Genomic DNA, 20579 nt, shown 5'->3' on the forward strand with positions numbered 1-20579 from the left:
CAGTGCTTGCACATGGGGGGCGTTAACGTGCACACTGTGTTACCTGTGCCCGTAGCAACTGCAACGGAAGTCGTCCAAGCTTTCCTTACGTTTTCTGGTGCGTATCCTCTCTCACAGCTGATGCAGGGTCTCCGAGTGAAGGCAAAGATGTGATTTCAGAGAGAATGTAAAGATATATGCTCCCAACTTACAGATGTAACTCACATTGCTTCCGTTTTTACAATATGGAACAGCAGGAGCGATGAAAACATTTATTCCCCCTATGGAAGGCAGTCTGCGGTGATGGGGCGGCCCTGGGGCCAGGCTGCCTCAGTGCAAATCCAGGCCGTCTCTGACTGCTGTGCTTTCCTTCCTCTCTGAAAAATGGGGACAACACACCTGACACAGAGCATCATTTGGAGGATGAAATGAGGTAGTTTGTGTAAAGTGCTTCCCACGGCACCTGGTGAGCGGTGAGCTCCATGCAGATGGTTCTATCATCGTTCAGTCCATACTTACCGCGTGACTCTTCTTTGTGGGACAGCTTGCAAGGCCGTAGAAGGAAGAAATGACACAGCCTGTGCCTTAAGGTCCCCGTCTAATGGGAGACCTAGAGGAGGACAGCTGTGGCAGCTCCATGCGAGGCACGCCCACCGAGCTGCCCAGGCACCCAGAGGACCCCACCCTGACCCCAAGTCTTGACGGATGAGGCAGAGAGTCCCGGGTGAAAAGGGATGGGGGCAGAGGACTTGCAGGGCTGGGGAGGGAGTGGCACCCCAGGGGGAAGGCCTGGGGGCTGGAAGAACTTGGGCTGTGGGGGTGAGAAGCCCTGGTGGTGCAGGACGGAGCAGCAGGAGGGTGGCTGGGCCAGATGCCAGGACGGCAATCCTCCCGTTAGTAACAGTAACCAAGCTGCACTTTCACTATTAATAAATGCGGCATCCTGAGCAGAGCACCAAGCATGGAACACACACCATCTTCTTCACTCCTCACAATAGCCCATGAGTAGGGGCTGTCATTGTCCCCAATCTACAGATGAGGAACCAATACAAAAAGAGTGTGAGCATGTGCTGAGGTCTCCTCACCCAGGAGCAGTGCAGCAACCCAGGGAGGGGCGGCCGCCCAGGCGACCCGGCTCCAGGGCCAGCGCACCGTCCCAGACGTGCTGGGAAGCTTGGACCTGACCGTGAGTGCTTACGGTGTTGGCATCCACACAAGCAGGCCAGGGACCGATGCTGCAGAGAGTCAGGGCTGTGGAAGGAGAGGTGGGCGGGCAGAATGACGGACGCTGGGGATGGCTGCGGCGAACTGCAGCCCCGACTGTGAGAGGTCCAATGGCCTTGCATCAAACGCATGGATTTGTGAATGCAGATTGAGTGGGCTCGACTGTGACCTTGGTATAATCAGCTCGTGCCAGGGCTCTCCTGGACCCTTGTCAGAGCCTGGGGCAGGTCATTCTGCCTCCTGAGGGAGAACCTTTAGTCCCAGTGGATGCTGAAATTCTGAACCTGGTTATGCTGCACCCCAAGCATTTTGTTGTTTGCCTGGTTTTGAGCCCACATGCACGCCGTGTGCCCTCCTTCTGCCACGCCCACCGAGCAAGCAGGGTGGTGAGGACGGGGACTGCAGATGCAGGCACATGCCTCACTGGCCACCTCCTTTGTGCACACCCACGGTCATTACCACCTCGCCGTGTCCCCAACCCAGCACTCAGGCCCAGGTCCTCTTCCACAGCCGCCAGGCAGGGCAGCCGTGGGCAGGAATGAGATGGGGATTCCTGGCAGAGTGTAAAGAACACGCCCCTGGATTCTGACAGCCTCAGCCTTGGGTCAAGCCATGCCACCTGGCAGCTTTGTGTGCTTGGGCCAGTCACTCAGCCCCTCTGGGAATGTTTCTCTCTCCACAGAATGGGCATGGGTTTCCCTGTTGTCCCTGTCGCTCAGGGTCACCGTGAGAATTCCATGAGAGAGCAGTGGTTGTGGACCAAGCCTTCCTAATTGCTCACAGATTGCTTGGATTGGTGCAGCTGAACTCTTTATGGGACTTATTTCTAATCCTCATAAAAACCCCTCAAGGCACAAATTAGTCTCCCCAGACTAAACATGGATGAAACTGCCAACCGTTAGCTAAATGGCTAGCCCTGTATCATTTACAAACCTTTTGATTCCAGGTGACAGAAAGGCCAGCTCAGATGATCCTGCCCAGGAAGGGACTTTGCCAGCTCCTCTAACTGGGGACCCTGCCATGGGTGGACCTTAGATAGCTCTGTCCAGAGGGACACAGGATTCCCACCCTTCTCTGGGCAGTGCTGCCTCCAGGTAGTGATGGGACCTCAGGCCAGGCCGGCTCCCCTGGGACAGGCACAAGTGCCAGCAGGGGTTGGCTACATGCATCCGCAAACGGCCTACACGAACAAGTCATCTCTCTTCCTAACCAGCAAACACAACCACGCACCTCCCTGTTAGCAGACCAGCCTGAACCATGTACTAAGGGCTGGGGGCAGATTGTGCCCAGCAGGGGCTGGGGCCAATCCCACCCAAACACACAGCCTCACCCGTGGGTGGGGTAGATGCTGGGGAGGTCACCCCAGTGACCTCTCCTAGACATTATTATTATGACCCAAGATGGGAACCCAGTGTGGTACCACTAAATATTAAGGAAGTACCTCGTGATCTCACTAGCTATCATACAGACATTTTAAGCTCAGACAAAAATGCCAGCCTGGCAAAGCCTCTGCCGCGGACTGTCGTGGTAGCAAAACGCAGAGGAAGAGCTTCCCTTGTCATCTGCAGAATCTTCTTGTGTGGCTCTAACAAGGAACTTCTTGGGTGATGTAAACCATTTGTTGTAAGAGGCCATGGGGAGGCTGTGGTCAGGGAGACGCCTTGGCAGCTACCTCGCAAAGGAGCAACTTTTATTCTGATGCTGTTCGGAATATGCGTGCAAAATGTCACAGGGCCAAAGCAGCGGAAGTATTGCATTGTGACCCTGCTGGTCTGGCCATCCTTTTCAGGAGTGCTGGCTCTGGCTCGGGTTGCAGAGAACACTGCCCTGCCCTGCTCCCGATGCGAGGACTCAGAGAGCAGCATCCGTGATAATAATGCTTCCCTGGCCTGCTCGCTAAGGGTTCTGGGTCTGGATCTTCGGCCTGACAAAGACACCTTGTGTCCCTGGCTGTCTCAGTTCAGATCACAGCAAATCCCTCTGGAGCTGGGGCAGACAGCTCTGTGCTCAGGTTGAGGAATGAGACTTAACAGACCTCGAGGTAGCATTTTGATTCATAATTCGTATGTCGGGGTGCAAAGAGGGCCCTGGGCCAGAGGAAGCTCCTGGGGTCTGCGGGGTCCTTGGATGTATGAAAGCCCCTTGGCTCACACGGTCAGCTGCACCTCTAGCATATCCCAGAGAGAGGCCTGTATTGGAATGGCCGTGTGATGGCCCAGGGTCGTGAGAGGGAGGAATGAGGACCTGTGATGCCATAGGTGCTGCACCAGGGTGCAACATGCATGTGCTTTGATCTCACATTTGGCTGTGAAAGCAGGGTTTGGCGGGGTATGTAATTCTTAATTATGATTATGTTTTTTGGTGGAACCAGCTCCATATGCTATTTTGTGGCTTCTCTGCTCCTAAATACTCTTAGCACTAAAGTGGAGGTGCAGAGTTTCCGTGTGGCTGGCCCACTGTACCCAGCCCCATTTTGTCAGCTGATGTCACCTATGCCAGACAATGTCCAGGACCATGCTCCCTGCTTCTGCCACCCACTCTACCCAGCATGGCCCTTGGTCTTGGGTGCTGGCCACAGCTCCAGCCCCTAAGACCACAGGACCTGGGTTGGCCTCTCCTCTTCCCACCAGGGCAGGGATTAGAGCAGCTGTGACAGCACCAGGAGTTCCCCGTCCTGAATTTAATACACTCTTACAATGCAGTGGGATGTGATGTCACCTTCCAATACCTGTCCTTTTGGGAGCTGGTGTAAGCCCCAAAGAGCCACGTGGATCAGGATCTATTGATCTTCTTCCTGTCCCAGTTTTCTTGTTCCCTGTTGCCTGGGCTGGGCCCAGCATCCTTGCTTCAGGGCCAAGGAGGCAGGCTGACTTGGATCAAATGCCACGTCCCCTGCCCAACTGATGACCTTCGGGAAGGTCCCGTTTTCTCCTCTGGGAGGGTCAGAGGTTATTGATATCAAGCACTTTCCACAGTGCTTTGCACAGGATAGACACAAACATATTGTTAACTTTAGTTTCTGCAAAATATGTGGCTCAGAATTTGTCCAGTGCCTTACAAAACCCAGGTTGCCTGCTTCTCCTGGTGTTCTGGGGCAGCTGTCCATTGCTTGGGTTTGCGGCCCCTCCCCCAGGGCCTGCCTGGCCTGGCCTGCACTGGTCTTGTTCAGCACTGCTGTATCTTGGGGGCATCTGTCAAGGGGAGGGCATGTTGTGTTATCCTGGGCAGCAAGATTTGCTGATCAAGGCCTAAGTTGAAACTTTCAGCCCTCCCCACAGGGCTAAAACATGGGCACCATGAAATACCCAAGCAATATCATGGTAGCATCATGAAGTGTCCACACTGCACCCACATGGTAAAGACCAGGGTAAGTTGCTATTTAGCCATTTCAGGCCCCATCTGGTTTAGGCTTTGCTGTCTCATCTGACCTCATAATAACCCCGTGAGATAGACAGCAAGGATGAGTCTCCCATTTTACGGATCTGGGGGTAGAGGCCCAGGGAAGTGAGTGACTTGTCCAGGGTTACCTCTCCCGTCAGATGGAAGCAGCTGTAGTGCAGGCCTTCTGCCCCTTGCCCAGTGCCCATTCACCAAATCCAGCCTACAGCAAGGGCTCCGCAGGTGCTGCCTCCCGCCCCGCCCATGCTGGAGCCAGGGAAGCAGCCTGCTCAGCAGCGAGCCCCCGCAGATGGCAGCGCTCTGCACTCCACAGCTCTCTCATTTACAGGAGTTTCCGGCCGGGCCTGTTTTCCCCCTTTCTTGGTTTGACTGGCTCCAACAGCACCCACTCTGTTGTGTCAGAGACAAAATACAGCCCTGTTCCAACTCAAGGTGTAGAATAACATTTCTTATAAGTTAATCGTAAGGGAGACTTTCTTAGTCAAAAATTTTTACCAGCCCTGCTGGCTCAGTGGGAGAAACAAGATTCTGAGGGAAAAATTGTCTATCGTGTGTCACTGTGGTGACTCATTGTCTATATCAGATCAGATTGTTGAAATATGAATTGGAACTAAATTTAGTTTAGTACAGTTTTACTGTTTTGAAGGAAAGCTGTGATGACAAAGCAGATTTTTTTCAGCTTACTGAAATCCCTGAGCATGATGGCATAAGTTCATATAAAGGATGTTCCAGCATCTTCCATTTTCTATTAAAGAGCTAAAGAATTAAATCCAAGTAAAGAGAAGAAGAAGTGGAAATACCATTTGATTCTCCAGTGTGTGAGGTGCAGTTGGGGAGACTGTCCAAGCTCAGAGGCAATAGAAGAAAGGAAAATATCAAAAGATTTTAGCAAAAACAAATAAAACACTGTGCATTGAACAAAAAGCCAAAATTGAAAGGCAACTGGGGAAAATATTTTCAATAAATATGTCAGAATGATGTAAAATTCGCATGCAAATCTGTAACAAAAATTTAAGATCAATAAATAATAGCAGAGGATATCCATACACCATAAATGAGCAAAGTCACTAAACATGGGAAATGTTTGTCCTCATTGGAGTCAGAAAAATGCAAGTAAAAAAGAGATCACATTTTTCTTTATTAAATGAGTCATTTTTTTAAATTGACAAACTTGGTGTTAGAAAGGGTGACAACATCGGTACTCTCATTCATTGACCAGATAGCTATAAAATAGTACTAACCTGTCAGAAATCATTTTGACAAGGGGTATTAAATAGCCTTTAAATAGTAATTCCAGCTCTAAGAATCCAACCCAAAAGCAAAAGTCTAAGAATGAAAAACCATTATGCACATTATGCTATAAAGATATTTTTAGCAGTGTTATTTTTATATCAAACCAGGAGGCAAATTAGATGTTTAGATGTCAGGACATGGCTAAGTAAACCACAGCTTATCTTCTCACTGGAATAGTATGAGAATGTAACAATATGAAAAATGTACATTAAGTAAAAAGGATGCAAAATTGAAATATAGTGTGATTTAAAAAACAATGTATAAAAAACAAGAAAAAGTTGAAAATTTATATCCACACAAAAACCTGCACACAGATTTTTGTGGCATCTTTATTGGTAATTGCCAAAACTCAGAAACAGCCAACCTGTCCCTCAGTAGGTGAGTGGGTAAATAAACTGTGGTACATCCAGACAGTGGGACACCATTCAGTGCTAAAGAGAAATGAGCTGTCGAGTCATGGAGAGACATGGAGGAGATGTAAATGCATATCACTACGTGGAAGCCGCCCATCTGCAAAGGCTACATACTGTGTGATTCCAACGACATGACATACTGGAAAAGGCAAAACTGTGGAGACAGTAAAAGGATCAGTGGCTGCCAGGGGTTGGGGGAGGGAGGGAGGAATCACTAGGTGGAGCATGAAGGATTTCAGGGTAGCGACACTATGCTGTATGATACTACAGTGATGGATGCACGTCATTATAAATTTGTCGTAACCCAAAGCATGTACAGTGCATTTAGAGTGGACCCTAATGTGAACTGTGGACTGTGAGTAATAATGATCTGACAGTGCAGGTTCATCAGTTGTGATAAATGTACCACCCTCGTGGGGAGGTTGGGGCGGCGGGTATGTGGAAATTCTATCTCCCACTCAGTCTTTCTGTGAACCTAAAACTATGTTAAAAACTAAAGTCCTTTAAGAAAAAAAAGCAAGAGGCAAAAGTGAAAATATTTACAAAGGTTGTGTTTTGGTTACGATAGACTTATTTTCTTTGGTCTCCATGCCTGTAATTACCATTTTAAAACAGGAACATGAATTATTTTGTAACGGAAAGAAGAAACAAACATTTTAAGGGTTTAAAAAGCTACAGAATGAAGCTGAACATGTGGTTGTATATTTAAGCAATTCTGAGAGTTTCTCATCCCTTGTTTGCTCTTAGTGGTCAAACTTTTGTAAATTCACATTCCTTTTGGCTATTTGTGAATTTACACAATTGACTCTCTACTCTAAAGCTATGACCAGTTAAAATTTGTGTTCCCAATAAAAATAAGCCGTCTTTGGGGAAGCTCAGTGGGAACTGTATTCTTGGAATTTTTCCCACTACGTGTGATTCAGTCTTTGTTTATTTTTAAATATCTAAGACTATTATTAGAATAAACTATCTCTTTTTACACATATGTATATATTTGCTTGAATTGATAAACATATCTGGTAATAGTTCTCCCTGCCCTGTCTCCCATCTCTTCAGTTCCTCAACATCCCTTTCTAGGGAACCCCTATTTTTAAATTCTTAGGAATATTTACAGATTTTTTTACCCATGTGCAAGAAAATACTAATATATATTATTATTCCCCCTATTTTTATATAAAAAGTGGCACATTTTACACGTTGTCACTTAACAGCATTCCAGCATTCCACTTAACAACGCATCTTTCCTTGTAGGACAGAAGTGGCTTCTTTGCTCTTTGCAGCACTGGGGACCCCCTGTGTGGCTTCCCCACAACTGCTCGACCAGCCCTGTCGTGCACTGGGGTGTTTCGCATCTGTGCCATCACAGACAGCACCGTGATGACAGACCCTCCCCACACCTCACTCATTTCATACACATGTGAGGATGCCCACAGAATGAATTCCTGGAAATGAGATTGCCAGGGCAAAGAGTCTAAGCTTCTGCAATTCGGATAGATTTTACTGTGTTATTCTCCATCCCTGCCCCCTTACCAAAAGAGCGCTTTGCCTCAAATTTGATTGTAGCCATTCTGATTTGTGAAAAAAGAAGTGAGTACATGTTAACTTGAATTTCTTTCTCGTGAAGGGAGAATTTGCGTGTTCTCATGTGTGAAAGAGCCTTTCAGTTGTGTGAAAACTGCTTGTTTACCACCTTCCATTCCCATGATTGGGTCATATTTTTATGGATTTCTAGAAATTCTTTACATGTTGGAGATAGCTTCTCTTGTATCTGGCCCTACCTGGCTGGAGCGTGTAGCTGAGGACAAGAGATTCTACAAGGTACTTCCCTCTGGGCTGCCGGAGCCAACAGAAAGCATCTGAAGTAAGACTGATGGCCATTCAAGAAAGCTTGTGGGCGCCTCCCACGTGCAGCAGGAAGAACAGGTTTCACAGCAGGGCAGGCTATGTTTGCAGCTTCTGTGTTTGCTGCTTATCCACAGTGTCACTTAGACCAATCAGGTAGCATCTTTAAGCCTTAGCTTTCTTACCTGTAGTATAAAAAGGCTTATTAGTCCTGTCGCTTTGGGTTGTCCTGGATAATGCCCAGAAAGAACCTGACACTGCAGTGGCTACACCGGGCCAGGCAATGGGAGAGGCAGCACTCCTCGGGCGAACTCACTTCGCCTGTCCTTCAGGTAAATCACAGCAGGAGAAAGCTCCAGTGTCATGGGGGCATCTCAGAGACTTCTAGGTGCCACTCCCCAGGGTCCTTTCTTAGTTGCTCAGGAGGTGTTGTGCTTTTGGATTACAAACCACAAAGACATGTGCGAGGAATCTTGGTTTTAGGGGAGCTTAAGCAGAAATTTCTAGTGGTATCTTTAATACCCTACTGGTGATGCAGCCAAGCCGGACTGTGTAACGAGTTAAACCAGGGGTAAACCATCAATCCATACATCCATAAACAATGTAGACAAGCCGGCCCTGGGTCCCTCCAGGGAGTTTGGAACGCTAAACAGCACATTGTAAACTCATGCTTCTTATCGTGGCCAAGGGTCAGTACCAGACTCCAGCCGTCCCTGGAGATAAGCACAGAGCGATTCCAGCCCAGCCGTAAGACAGCCCTCCTGTACACAGGCACACAGGAAGCACGACAAAGCTAGATTTTTTTCTGATCTCCTTTGCAATAAACCTACCTTTGGCTTAACCAGGACCTTGTTCTTCTGCAGCTCGGGGGAGACTGTCACCAGCGTGACCAGCTTGGCCCCACTGCAGCCCAAGAAGGGCAAGAGGCGGAAGGAGAAGGAGAAGGCTGACGTTCCTCCTGCAGTGCCTGCCAAAGGTAGGAAGCTGCCCTGCAGTCTCCACGTGGAAACCGCCATGACTGACCCAGGGTGGGCCTGGGGTTCCCTGCGGGAACAGAACAGAGGGCGTAGGCAGATGGAGGACATGGCGGTTAGTGTCATTTGGTCTGCAGAGCCCACCTAGATTCTGGTCCTAACAGCCCTTGGCCCAGCCCCTGGGTGGGAGTAGGTGCGTGCCGTTGGCCCAGTGCAGCGCAGCAGGGGAAGGGTCCGCGGCCACAGGGGAGCCGGGCTGTGTTTCACCCTGAACTATTACAGTGCTCTGCACGTGGCGGGTGGGGAGAGGGAATCCTCGTCGTTCATTCAAGCGAAAGAAGGGTCTCTGAATTTTTAAAGATGTCAACTGGTTATACAGTTTATTTCAAATTTGTTCTGAGGATAAAATAAGGGCTATCTTGTTATTCCAGTTATGATTTAGAGCAAGATGAGTGAGGACAATGGTGTTCTGGAGGAAAGAACTGCACAAGTACTAAGAGAACCAAGAATGTCTACAGATAATTCCTAAAGTAACCGGCCATTTAGGAAATGTTCATACCTCAACAAATTTGAAACCTAGTTGGGAATTCAAGGATTGCCCAGATGAACAATTTAGTAACAAGACAAGATACATTTCAGCTCTCAGTTGGGGCCTCACAGGACATCCCCGGGCCCCTTTGAGCCCCGTGGGGAAGCCAGTGGTGCTGCCAGGAGAGAAGGGACGTGGTTGGGGTGGCCGGCAGGGTGAGCGCAGGTCTGGGAGGGAAGGCAGCAGGGAACACTGCCCTGGGCCAGGCATCCTACTGCTGTCTGTCTCATCCCCTCTGGAGTAGATATGACTCCACCTTACAGAAGATACAAATGGGATGTAGAGAGCTAAGTGGCAGAGTCTGGCTTTCGATGCCAAGTTCAAGTCCCAAATGGTTCAAAGACTAGTTACATGAGGTTTGAGGAAGAGCCGGTGTTTCCTTCTCTGTTAAATGGGGACAATAAGACCCTCCCTGATGACCTCACAGAGTTTCTTTGAGGATCAAAGGTCATTGCTGTTGGTGTTAGTTTGTGGGGAGGATGGATTCTCCCAGGGAAGGGCCCAGCCTCAGCCTTTACCAGGTGCACCTGGTTCTCACCTGCACACCTGGCCTCTTTGTGGCTAGCAGTGTTTTATGCCGAGATGTTTTATTGACCTTGCCAAGGGGCGATGAGGACACGTCCAAAGACAGGGGAGGACTGCTCCCAGCGAGGGGCACTACACTACACCTAGATCAGAAACCGGATTTCCTCCGTGGGCCAGGAAGGGGTCCATGACTTTACACAGTGCCTCTGGGATGCTCTTCATACATGGCCAGTAGGTGTCCCGGGAAACGCTACAAGTGACACTTTTGACCTACTTCCACAGCTCCGATAGCCCCCACGTTTCACAAGCCGAAGCTGCTGAAACCGCAAAGGAAAGTCACCCTGGTGAGTAACGTCTTCTGCATAGACACGTCCCTCAGGCCCTAAACACAGTCCGGGGTCCAGACAGGGTCCAGCCCGGGGTGGAAGTAGGTGTTCACTGACTCAAAACATGTTGAACTTTCTTGGTAACTTTGTCCCCAAGCAAAGGCATTCTCTCTCCTCAGGTCAGCTTTTCTCCACAGTCAGTTCCCAGAGTGACTCTAAAAATCCAAATATTTTTTATTATAAATGCTGCTTTTCTAAAAGAAGGAAAAAGCCATACTCAGAAATGTATCAAATAGAAGGTGGACCTGCTTGTATACATTTACCTGATAACCACTCTGAAGAGACTGTTAAATGTATCTTCCAGAAAATATGTTAAGGTTTTTATTTTGAATAATTTTAGACGTGCAGAAAAGTTGTAAAGCTGTTCAGAGAGTTTCTGTGTACCCTGCACACACTTAGTGCTAGCATCTTACATAGCCACGGGGCGTGTCAGCATCTTACATAGCCACGGGGCGTGTCAGCATCTTACATAGCCATGGGGCATGTCAGCACTGAGAATTTAGCACCAGGAATGAAGCACACTGCAGACTCCAAGCGGGTTTCAGTTTATCCACGGATGTTCCTTTCCTCTTGCAGATCCAGCCCACCGTATCAGGCGGCATTTACCTGCCGTGTCTCCTAACTTTCCTCAGTCTGTGACACTCCTCGGTCCTTTTTCTTTCATAGCCTTGACAGTTTTGAAGACGAGTGGCCAGTTATTTTCTAGAATGTCCCTTAATTTGGGTTTCTCTGAGGTTTTCTGATGATAAGAAACGGGTACCGGATTTTGGGGAAGAACAACGCAGAGGCGAAGTTCCCTTCTCTTTGTGTCGTGTTGTTCTCACTGCGTCATGCCAGGGGCTTGTGGTGTCCATATGTCTTATCAGCGATGATGTCCATCTCGGTCACTTGGCTGCGGTGGTGTCTCCCAGGTGTCTTCACTGTAAAGTTACTACTTTTCCCTTTCTGTGCTCTATTTGTGTGAACATCCCTAAGTCCAGTCCACACTCAAAGCAAGGGAAGTTAAGCTCCACCTCCCGTAAGGACGCGTGTCAAGAATTTGAGGACATGTTAAAACCACAGCGGTAATTAATAAATCTTTTAGGGGGGACATGCCAAAGCTGTGCAAATATCCTGTTTTTCCTTGAACTGGTGCTCACTAAGTTTGCATTCCTCAGTGAATTTTGCTTGCAGCAGGTTTTACGATGGTGTGTGAATGGTGATTTTCCGTTTCTTTCAGTGCTTCTCCATTTGTTATTTGGAATTCTGTAAGGAAGAGCTGTCTCCTTTTCCTTATTTATTCACTAATTTCTTGATATCAGTATGGATCCTTGGATTTTTTTTTTTAGTTTTTAATCATATTGTTATTTATTTTGTTGCTAATATTGCTTAGCAGTTGTGTGTGCAAGAGAGAGAGAGAGAGAAATGGAGAAACTGTCAAAGCTATGCCAAAATGTGTATATACTGCAAAGGGCCAAGGTGATCTTGAGGGAAGAGAACAAGGTGGAGCATGTGTCTGGCTGTGCCACCCTGAATGTGCCCAGTCTTGTCTGTTCTTGGAAGCTAAGCAGGGTCAGGCTGACTGGGAATACTGGGCACCATAGGCTTTCATTTTTTTAAAAGGAAAAAAAGGGGGGGATTTATATACCAATTCTCAAGATTTACACTAAAGCCACAGTGATTAATATAATATGGTATAATATTAACAAAAGGACAGACAAGGAGACAAAGGAACAAAATAAAGAGCCGCAAACTCATCTGCTTGTGGATTGTCACTGAATTATGACAAAAGTAACCTTCCAGTGCAGTGAACCTGGGTTTATCTTTTCATTAGACGGTGGTGGGTTCGCTGGATATCCACATGAAAAAAAAGGCCATAATCCCTACTTCACACCACACACACACATGATTATAGATGGATCATCAACATCAGTATGAAAGGTAAAAATTTAAGCTTCTTGAAGATGGCATATCTGTCTAATTTCAGGGTAGGCAAAGACTTTTTAAACAAGGGTCATTAAGCATTAACCATAAAGAAAAAGACTGAAAAATTTGGATTACATTAAAACCTGGACCTTTAAAACCTAGGGCTTTTATTCTGATTAAAAATACCAATAAAAGAATGAAAAGGCAAGCCACAGACTGGAAGACTGTGTCTGTGTGCACATATCTGACAAAGGTTTCTTATCTAGACTATATGAACAGCTACAAACCAATAAAAAATAAAAAGACAGTATTACAAAAAATGGGCAAAAGTTGTAAATGCACACTTCGCAAAAGAAGATACACAAATGGCCAAAAAACTCATTAAAAAGTGCTTAACCTCACTGACATCATGGAAAGCTGAGTTAAAAACATACAAGCATATCCAGGGTAGCTAAAATGAAGTACCTGCATGGTTTCATTTTTTGCCTGTTTGCTCCAATCCATTTGGAGTTTAGGATCCAATTTTATCTGTTTGTCAGATTCTTTTTTATTTTACTTCATGTCTCAGATTTCAACAACCATTATTTCTAACTTCATTAAACTTCACCACTACATTCTTAACAATTATTTAAACTTAACTTTTACTATTTTGTTATTTATTTCGCTTTCTTGAACCTGGTGTATGCCCCCCAAATTCCTTTTCCATTTGAGTAGTTTGTCTGTGAATGGAATTCTGGATTCATAAACTTTTCCCACTAGGTGCTGAGAAATATGGCAAGCACTTCATGTGCATCTCTTCATACTTCCCGTATTGCTGAGCATAAATGCTGAACTCGTAACTGTCACCTATAATGCCCTGTATCATGTGGGCCACATAAGTAATTTAAATTTTCTAGTGGCCATATTAGAAAGGCTAAAAAGAAACAGGTGAAACCAATTGTAATGATATAGTTTAACTTAATACTTAAAAATATTATCATTGAAACATGTAATCTACATAATTATTAATGAAATATTAATATTTTACATTCTGTTTGTTGTACTGAGTCTTCAAAACTCCAGTGTATATTTGACGCTTACTGCACGTCTCAGTGCAGAGCCACATTTCAAGTGCCTAATAGACACATGTGGCTGGTGGCTGCCATATTGGACAGCACGGCCCAGTGTGATCTAGGCCCCATTGCCTCTCTGACATCCTTTTTACCACCACCCTCTTCGTCCCTCACTTCCCTCTGGCCACATTGGCCACCTTGCTAGTCCCTAAACATGCCAATCCTATTTCTGGGTCACGGCCTACACACCTGCTATCCTCTCTGCCTGGAACGTCCTCCCCAGGATCTGCCTGTGGCTTTTCACTCACCCTCTAGGAAGAAGCTGTCCTGATATCTTATAGACAACACTTGTTTTGTTTGCATTTCTCTATTCATTAGAGATCAGTGAATGCAAGATCCATGAAGGCAGGGAGCTTGTCTCCTCTGTTCCCTGCTGTCTTCTCCATGCCTAGAACAGTGTCTAGTGCGATAGATATTTGGTCATGATTCTGCACACCAGCTCTATGGAGTGTATGTAATTCCATATTTATAAATGGGCACATGAGACTCTGAGACTCAGTAAGGTGAGAGATGGGTGACTTACCCAAGATCATGCAGCTTTTGGCTTGCAGTCATGGCTTAATCCCAAAGACAAGCTTTTAGCCAGTGCGTTGGAAGCTTTGCCTCAGTGTGGAGTCTGGGTCTGGGGGCTCTCTGTGCACAGTCCGGAAGTCCTGCGTGGCTCAGCCTTACTCCTGCCCTTGCTGCTCTGTGCCAGGTTTCCTACCATTCCACTGGAGAGGCAGCTTCACCTATTTTCCAAAGAGAGCCTGCAGTGAACTTGGGTCCAGTGGGCTTTTCATATAGCAGATTCCATCTGGTTCATGTAATCAAAAATCCCTCATTGATTCTGCTCTGTTGACTATACCGTCTGGTTCTTAAGTGTAGCAGACTTTTTTTTTTTTTCTTGCTTATTTTAATAGACTTCTGGCCACTCAGTGGAACATAAAGGCTAAAACTATCAATTTCCTTTGGCCTTGGAACATCCTGGTCCCCGCCCTTGAGATTCTGTCTCCTGGAAATAGATGGGCTGAGCTCAGGTGTCCTCCCGACTGTGCGTATCGCTGCACACCTGTGTGTGTGCTTGTGTGTATGTGTGTGAGTGCGTCTCTTCTAGATCTTTTCTTTCTGATATTCTCTCAAGAGTGACTACACATCATAAATTTCACTACCTTATGTTCTCTCTAAGCTGCTCCAAACCTGTTGTTCCGAAACCAGTCTCATACCCTGGTAATAACAGAAATAGCTGCATATCGAAGTTTTCTTAATCTATCCCAGGGGTAGATTAAAAAAGTGCTTTTTGCATGTCATTGTACTTAATTCTTAAAATGAGATTCCCCCCTTCAACCCCTAGCTTTGCATGTGAGAAGACACAAACACTCAGTTTAAGAAAAGTGATCCATACCCGTAAGGGGTAATGTCATCAGTCTTGAATAAACAACTTCCCCTTGTTGACAGCCTGTGAGACCCACCTTTCATTTATGCATTAAACAGAAAAATCAGTTGTGTACCTCTTGGTACAAAACGCTGTCTTAAGCAGTTTTTTTTTTTGCCACTTACTAAAACGATTGGATTCAACAGTATTTTCAGAAAGAACCCTGGTCTTGACTGTGAGTTTCTGTGTGTGTTTGTGGGAGCCGGCGCGCTCCCCTGAGCCTTGAATGTGAGTTTCTGTGTGTGTTTGTGGGAGCCAGTGTGGTCCCCTGAGTGGGCTTCAGCATGGGCCATGCTTAGTGTTCACGGAGAGCAGATCAGGGTGGTTAGATTAGATGTCAAAAGGATTCTTATTTTATGGAAGTATTGCCAATAGCAGTTCTTTAAATATCACATTTTCTCTTGATCATTTAAGATATGAAGAGATTTAAAATTTTTATATACAAAATTCCAGAAATAAGTCAATTTGGAAACAGTTTATACCTATAACAACTCAAAATAAAGCAAAAGAGCTGACTGCAACTGAAGGAGCCTCTGACCCACAGGCTAGAGTCAAACATATAAGCCTTGGCGTCTGCAGGTTTGGGGGAATATTAAGATTTATTTTCCCAGGAGGCCAGCATTGACCTCACTCTCAACTTGGTTGATATTTATCTCTTAGATCAATAAATCTTGATGGTAGCTGAAACTAAAGTCAATAGCTACCTGTTGACTCACACAGACTTAGTGGATAATGTAAGAATATAACTTGCAGACATCTTATTTTGGGGGTCCTGGTACCGGTTTAAGTGTTTACCTCTGTAATTGTTCCAATTTGCTGCAATCTCTGTGAAACAGTGCTCCCTGGTGTGGTCCCAGGCCACAGAGCTCCCCAGTCCCTCTCTCTGGGAGCCGCACTGCCCACTGCACTGACCGGTTGACAAGAGGGGAGCGGGCTGGTGGAGGAGCTCTGTGTCCTGAGGCTGCTGCGGGCCAAGCTCTGTCTCACCGGCCTCTACTGCGACACCAAAAACTTAACGAGTGTGCGTCTCGTGTTTGCAACTCTCAAGGCATTAACAAGCAGGAATTTTTTCGTATGTTTCTAAGACGACGTGGCCTTTTGCAAGACGTATGTATACTATAGATTAGATGTGATCAGAGGTTTCAAAAACTGATGGGACACAAGAAGAAAGAAGGGGCGAGAAAGGCATTTTAAACATTTTGTAATCAATGTATGAAAACTGCTTCCTGCCCCCACCTTTTTCGTTTTAACAAAACAACCAAACACAGCAACCTGCTTCCAAAGTTCTGCTAATCAGGTTGTGGGCCACGTTGCTCACGCAGGCTCTTTCTGACTGTCTGACAAGGCAGCCAGTTTGTCTAATGAGTCTCAGTGTTCACAGCGAGTCCTTATTCCCTTCTACCAGTGGTCCTTCATCCGTCGGGGGGGAGGGAGCACCTTCTCAGAACTCCAGATGCTCCAGGGCAGGTGCACCTGTGGTTTTCCTTGAAATTGGGGCCCTTGCCCAAAGACCCCCTGAAGCCTTCTCAGCCTCGGGAGCTGTCGCACTAATTTACACACTTCCAGGAAAAGCTGTGGTTGCTTCCTTGTTTCACAAGAAACAGAAGGCGAGGGCGCATTTGGTTTATTTTTCTTGCATTAGGTCAGTTATTGATTCAGAGGCCGAGTAGGGGGACAAAAACAGTTTCTGTGATGTGGAAGCAAAACCTAAAAGTTTAAAGGAAAAACAAGCACAGGACACAAAATTGTCACAGGGTTGGAGAGGAGGGTGGTCAGCATCCTAGAATTAACTGAAAAAGAACGAGCGCCGTCCTTGGAGCTAAGGGGACTTCCACGGGCTCCTCCATGTCCCACGGGGCATCGAAGCCCCCCCTCGACCAGGACCACCCCCGCCTCGCCCGTGCTGCCTCCCTCCCTCTCCATACTTGGGCACCGGGGTAGCTGGAGGGCTCACGCCACCCCTGTTCTCTAGGGAGAAAATGATCTCTTGTGAGCCAGAGACTGAAGACACAGAAGCATCAGGAACATCACGGGCTTGATTACTGCAAGCCTCCCAGGGGGGCACTTGTATCCTGTCTCCCCTCGGATCCATCCTCTGCACTGCTGCCCAGGGAGTTCTCTAGAGCACAGCTCCAACCCTGTCATCCCCTGCTTAAAAGATCCGAATGGCTCCCCCTTGCCTCCAGGATGGCATGTGGCTTCCTGTGAGTGGCAGGCGGCTGTCATCATCTGCCTCTGCTCCCTTGGTCCCACCCCACCGGCACCCTCGTCCCACCAGGACGGCCCTGGCCGGGGTCCTCTCACGCAGCCCTCAGCCTCGCCTGCGCCCGCCCTTCCTCGCGCGGAGCTGCAGCTTAGCCCCAGACGCGGCTCCCACCACCTTCCTCTGCGGCCTCGTGCCCCCCGGCCCCCACTTCTCCACGATTCCAGGGCCACCCATGGGTCATAGTCAGGCCTCTTCACGCCAGTGACCCGCTCATCGATGGCTCTTAGGGCACTTTTCAGTGCGTCTGTCGTGGCTGACCCCTGTGGCCTGGATGCTGCTGAACACGCCCTCGCTTGTTCTTGGAGGCAGTGTCCCCAGAGGACTGCTTCTCCTCCTGGCGGTCACTCCTCCCCAGGTGCTCAGGCTCCTGCCCCTCCTCCACTGCCCAGAGTGCTGGCGCCTCTGGGGCCTCTTCCCCTCGAACACATTCCCTGGAGCAGCCAGCCTCTCCCAGGTGCAGCAGCCACCCGTGCAGCTCAGCGGCTCCCTAGCCGGGGCTTCAGGACAGTGCTAGACCGGCTCTTCTCACTGTTGGTCGGACAGTCCCCCGGAGGGCCCACGGCGCCTCAGATTCTCCAGGGCACGCACTGAACTCCTGCCTGCCCCACACCCGCCCTCTCTGGGCTGTCTCCACCTCCACACACAGCATTCCCGTCCAGAGGCTGAACTGTACTAAAACACGCATACATGAAATTTACTGTCTCACCCATTTTAAGTGTATAATTCAGTTGTGTTAAGCACATTCCCACTGCTGTGCAACCTAGCTCCAGAACCTTTTCCTCTTGCAAACCTGAACCTCTGTTCCCGTCAAACCTCCCACTTCCCTGTCCCCTAGCCCCTGCAATCCCCCGTTCTACTTCCTGTCTCTGTAAGTTTGACAACTCTAGGCACCTCACATAAATGAAGGCACACAGTATTTGTCTTTTTGTGACTGGCTTATTTCACTTAACATGATGTCCTCAAGGGTCATCCATGCTGTAGCGTGTGTCAGAATTTCCGTTCTTCTGAAGGCTGAGTAATATTCCCTTGTGTGTATGTACCACATTTTGTGTGTCCGTTCATCACTTCATGGACGCTAAGGGTGCTTTCGCTTTTTGGCTACTGTAAACAGTGGTGCTATGAACATAGTGTACAAATATCTGTCCGAATCCCTGCTTTTAATTCTTTAGGATATGTACCCAGAAGTGGGATTGCTGGATCATATATGGTAGTTCTATTTTTAATTTTTTGAGGAACTGCTATATTTCTAGAGCAGCTACACCATTTTACATTCCCACCAACAGTGCACAAGGGCTCCAGTTTCTCTGTCTTCACCAAAGCTTGTTATTTTCTTCCTTTCTTGTCATTTCCTTCCTTCCTTCCCTCCTCCCTTCCTTCCTTCCTTCCTTCCTTCCTTTTTCTTCCTTTCTCTCTCTCTCTTTCTTTCTTTCTCTCTCTCTCTCTCTTTCTTTCTTTCTTGATAGTAGCCATTGCAGTGGTGTAAGGTGGTATTTCATTGTGGTGGCTTGGGTTTGCGTTTCCCTAATGATTAGTGATGTTGAGCGTCTGTCCCTGTGCTTTTGGCCATGTGTATGTCTTCTTTGGAGCAATGTCTATTCAAGTCCTTTGCCCATTTCTTTCCTCAGGTTTTTGGGTTTGTGGTTGAGTTGTAGGAATCCTTTATATATTCTGAATATTAATCCTTCATCAGATATGTAACTTGCCAGTATTTTCACTCATTCTGTAGGTCGTCTTTTCACCTGTTAATGGCTTCCTTTGATGCCCAGAAGTTTGACGTTTTCATGGGGCAAACCCGTCCCACCCTCACGGTGTCCTGGGTAGAGAGCGTGGCAGCCGCAGAGTGCCGCCAGGGCCGGGCTGTGCGGAGCGAATGAACCTCTCGAGCCAGGATCTGGGGCTGGAGTTTAATCTAAGTTCTCCCTGCGGGAAGTGTGGTCCACAGCCTGGGGGCTGTGCCTGGGGCTTCTCGGAAAAGCAGAAAGAACCTCAGGCGCTAACCGAGGCCCACTAAAGCAGAACCTGCAATGTAGCAGGATCCCAGATGGATGCAATAACACTGAAGTTCGCGAAGTGTGGCTCTGACTACCTTACCACACGGCTATCTGGGAGGGTCAGTGCCGTCAGGGCGAGTCACCGCCACCCACCCCAGGGAGGACTGTCCTTACATCTCAGCAAGGCAGCACAGTCTCCCAGGGAGGATGGCAGGCTGTCGTACTTGTCAGTGAAGAGAAAATTAAGTACAAGAATTCTCAAGGGTATTGCGACTCTCCCTCCTTCCTGCCAGCCCTGCCAGGGCAGCTCGTCTGCACCCCAGCTGGGTGTCGCCCTGCCCCATGACCTCTTAGGTCCCCTCACAGGTGACAAGACCTACTTGCCTGGGACTCCCTCAAGTTTAAAGTCTACAGTAAACCTCCCTCCTGTCATGGAAACCCACAGATAAGAGCACATGAAATGGACAGAGAGGAAGCAGCTCATTCTGCCTGGTTCCGAGGGACCCTGTCCCAGGAACTGCCTCTCTGCGGCTCTGCTGAGAACCCGGAGTGTCAGCCCCGGGCTGAGACGCAGCCCCGTGCCGTGTGGCCTGCTGTGGAAAGGAGTCTCTTCCCCGAGCCCCGTTATCGCCACCGAGAACGCTCTGCCAGGTCTCTGATCAGTAGCAGAAAAAGGCTTTGAGGCACATTAAAAACCAGTGATAGAATTCTGAGAGGATTTTAATAATAACCCAAATCCCAGCAAAATTATTTCCAGAGGACACGCATTTCAGGTTTCTTGAAGGATGTTTATAATAAGCCAGAGAATTTCTCTTGTTGTCGTTAATGTGCTAGAACTGGTTTCAGTTAAATTTTTACATGAAAAGGATATATTAACCTGCATAAAATATGTTCATAATCTCGATTTAAAATTAAAAAGAAGGAAAAAACCCACAACCACATGTACAATATATTGCCCCAAGTAAAAGCCTTGGGAAAAAAACAAAAACTTTTCTTATACCACGCTAGTACCATTTTTGCAGAGATAAAAATTCTATGCTCCCCTCGGTACACATGCACATCCCATTACTGTCACCGGGAGCTATGCATGTTGACTGGAGGGAAGAATAGATGCCGGGGCTTCAGAAGGGATGAGCATGCGGAAAACAGAAGTCATTGGTTTTGTGGGCTTCCTCCAGTCCTGAGAGCGCAGGGGCCGGGCCTTTAGTAAGCTGGAAGGGATCAAGATCAGTCCTCCAAAGTGGAAGTGACAATGTCCTGTACTGGG

General features: G+C 47.7%; 1 protein-coding gene across 2 annotated transcripts in view; it reads left to right on the plus strand.

Moving 5' to 3' along the window:
* Window positions 1-20579, plus strand: part of VSTM4 (V-set and transmembrane domain containing 4) — a 117370-nt gene that overhangs the window by 53780 nt on the left and 43011 nt on the right. For both annotated transcript variants that reach the window (XM_045569050.1, XM_045569051.1), the window contains exons 6-7: window positions 9014-9126; window positions 10521-10582. In XM_045569050.1, the coding sequence (XP_045425006.1) occupies window positions 9014-9126; window positions 10521-10582 (175 nt within the window). The remainder of the gene's footprint in view (window positions 1-9013; window positions 9127-10520; window positions 10583-20579) is intronic.

This window comes from Lemur catta, chromosome 14, assembly GCF_020740605.2.
Source record: "Lemur catta isolate mLemCat1 chromosome 14, mLemCat1.pri, whole genome shotgun sequence".
NCBI classification, from domain to species: Eukaryota; Metazoa; Chordata; class Mammalia; order Primates; family Lemuridae; genus Lemur; species Lemur catta.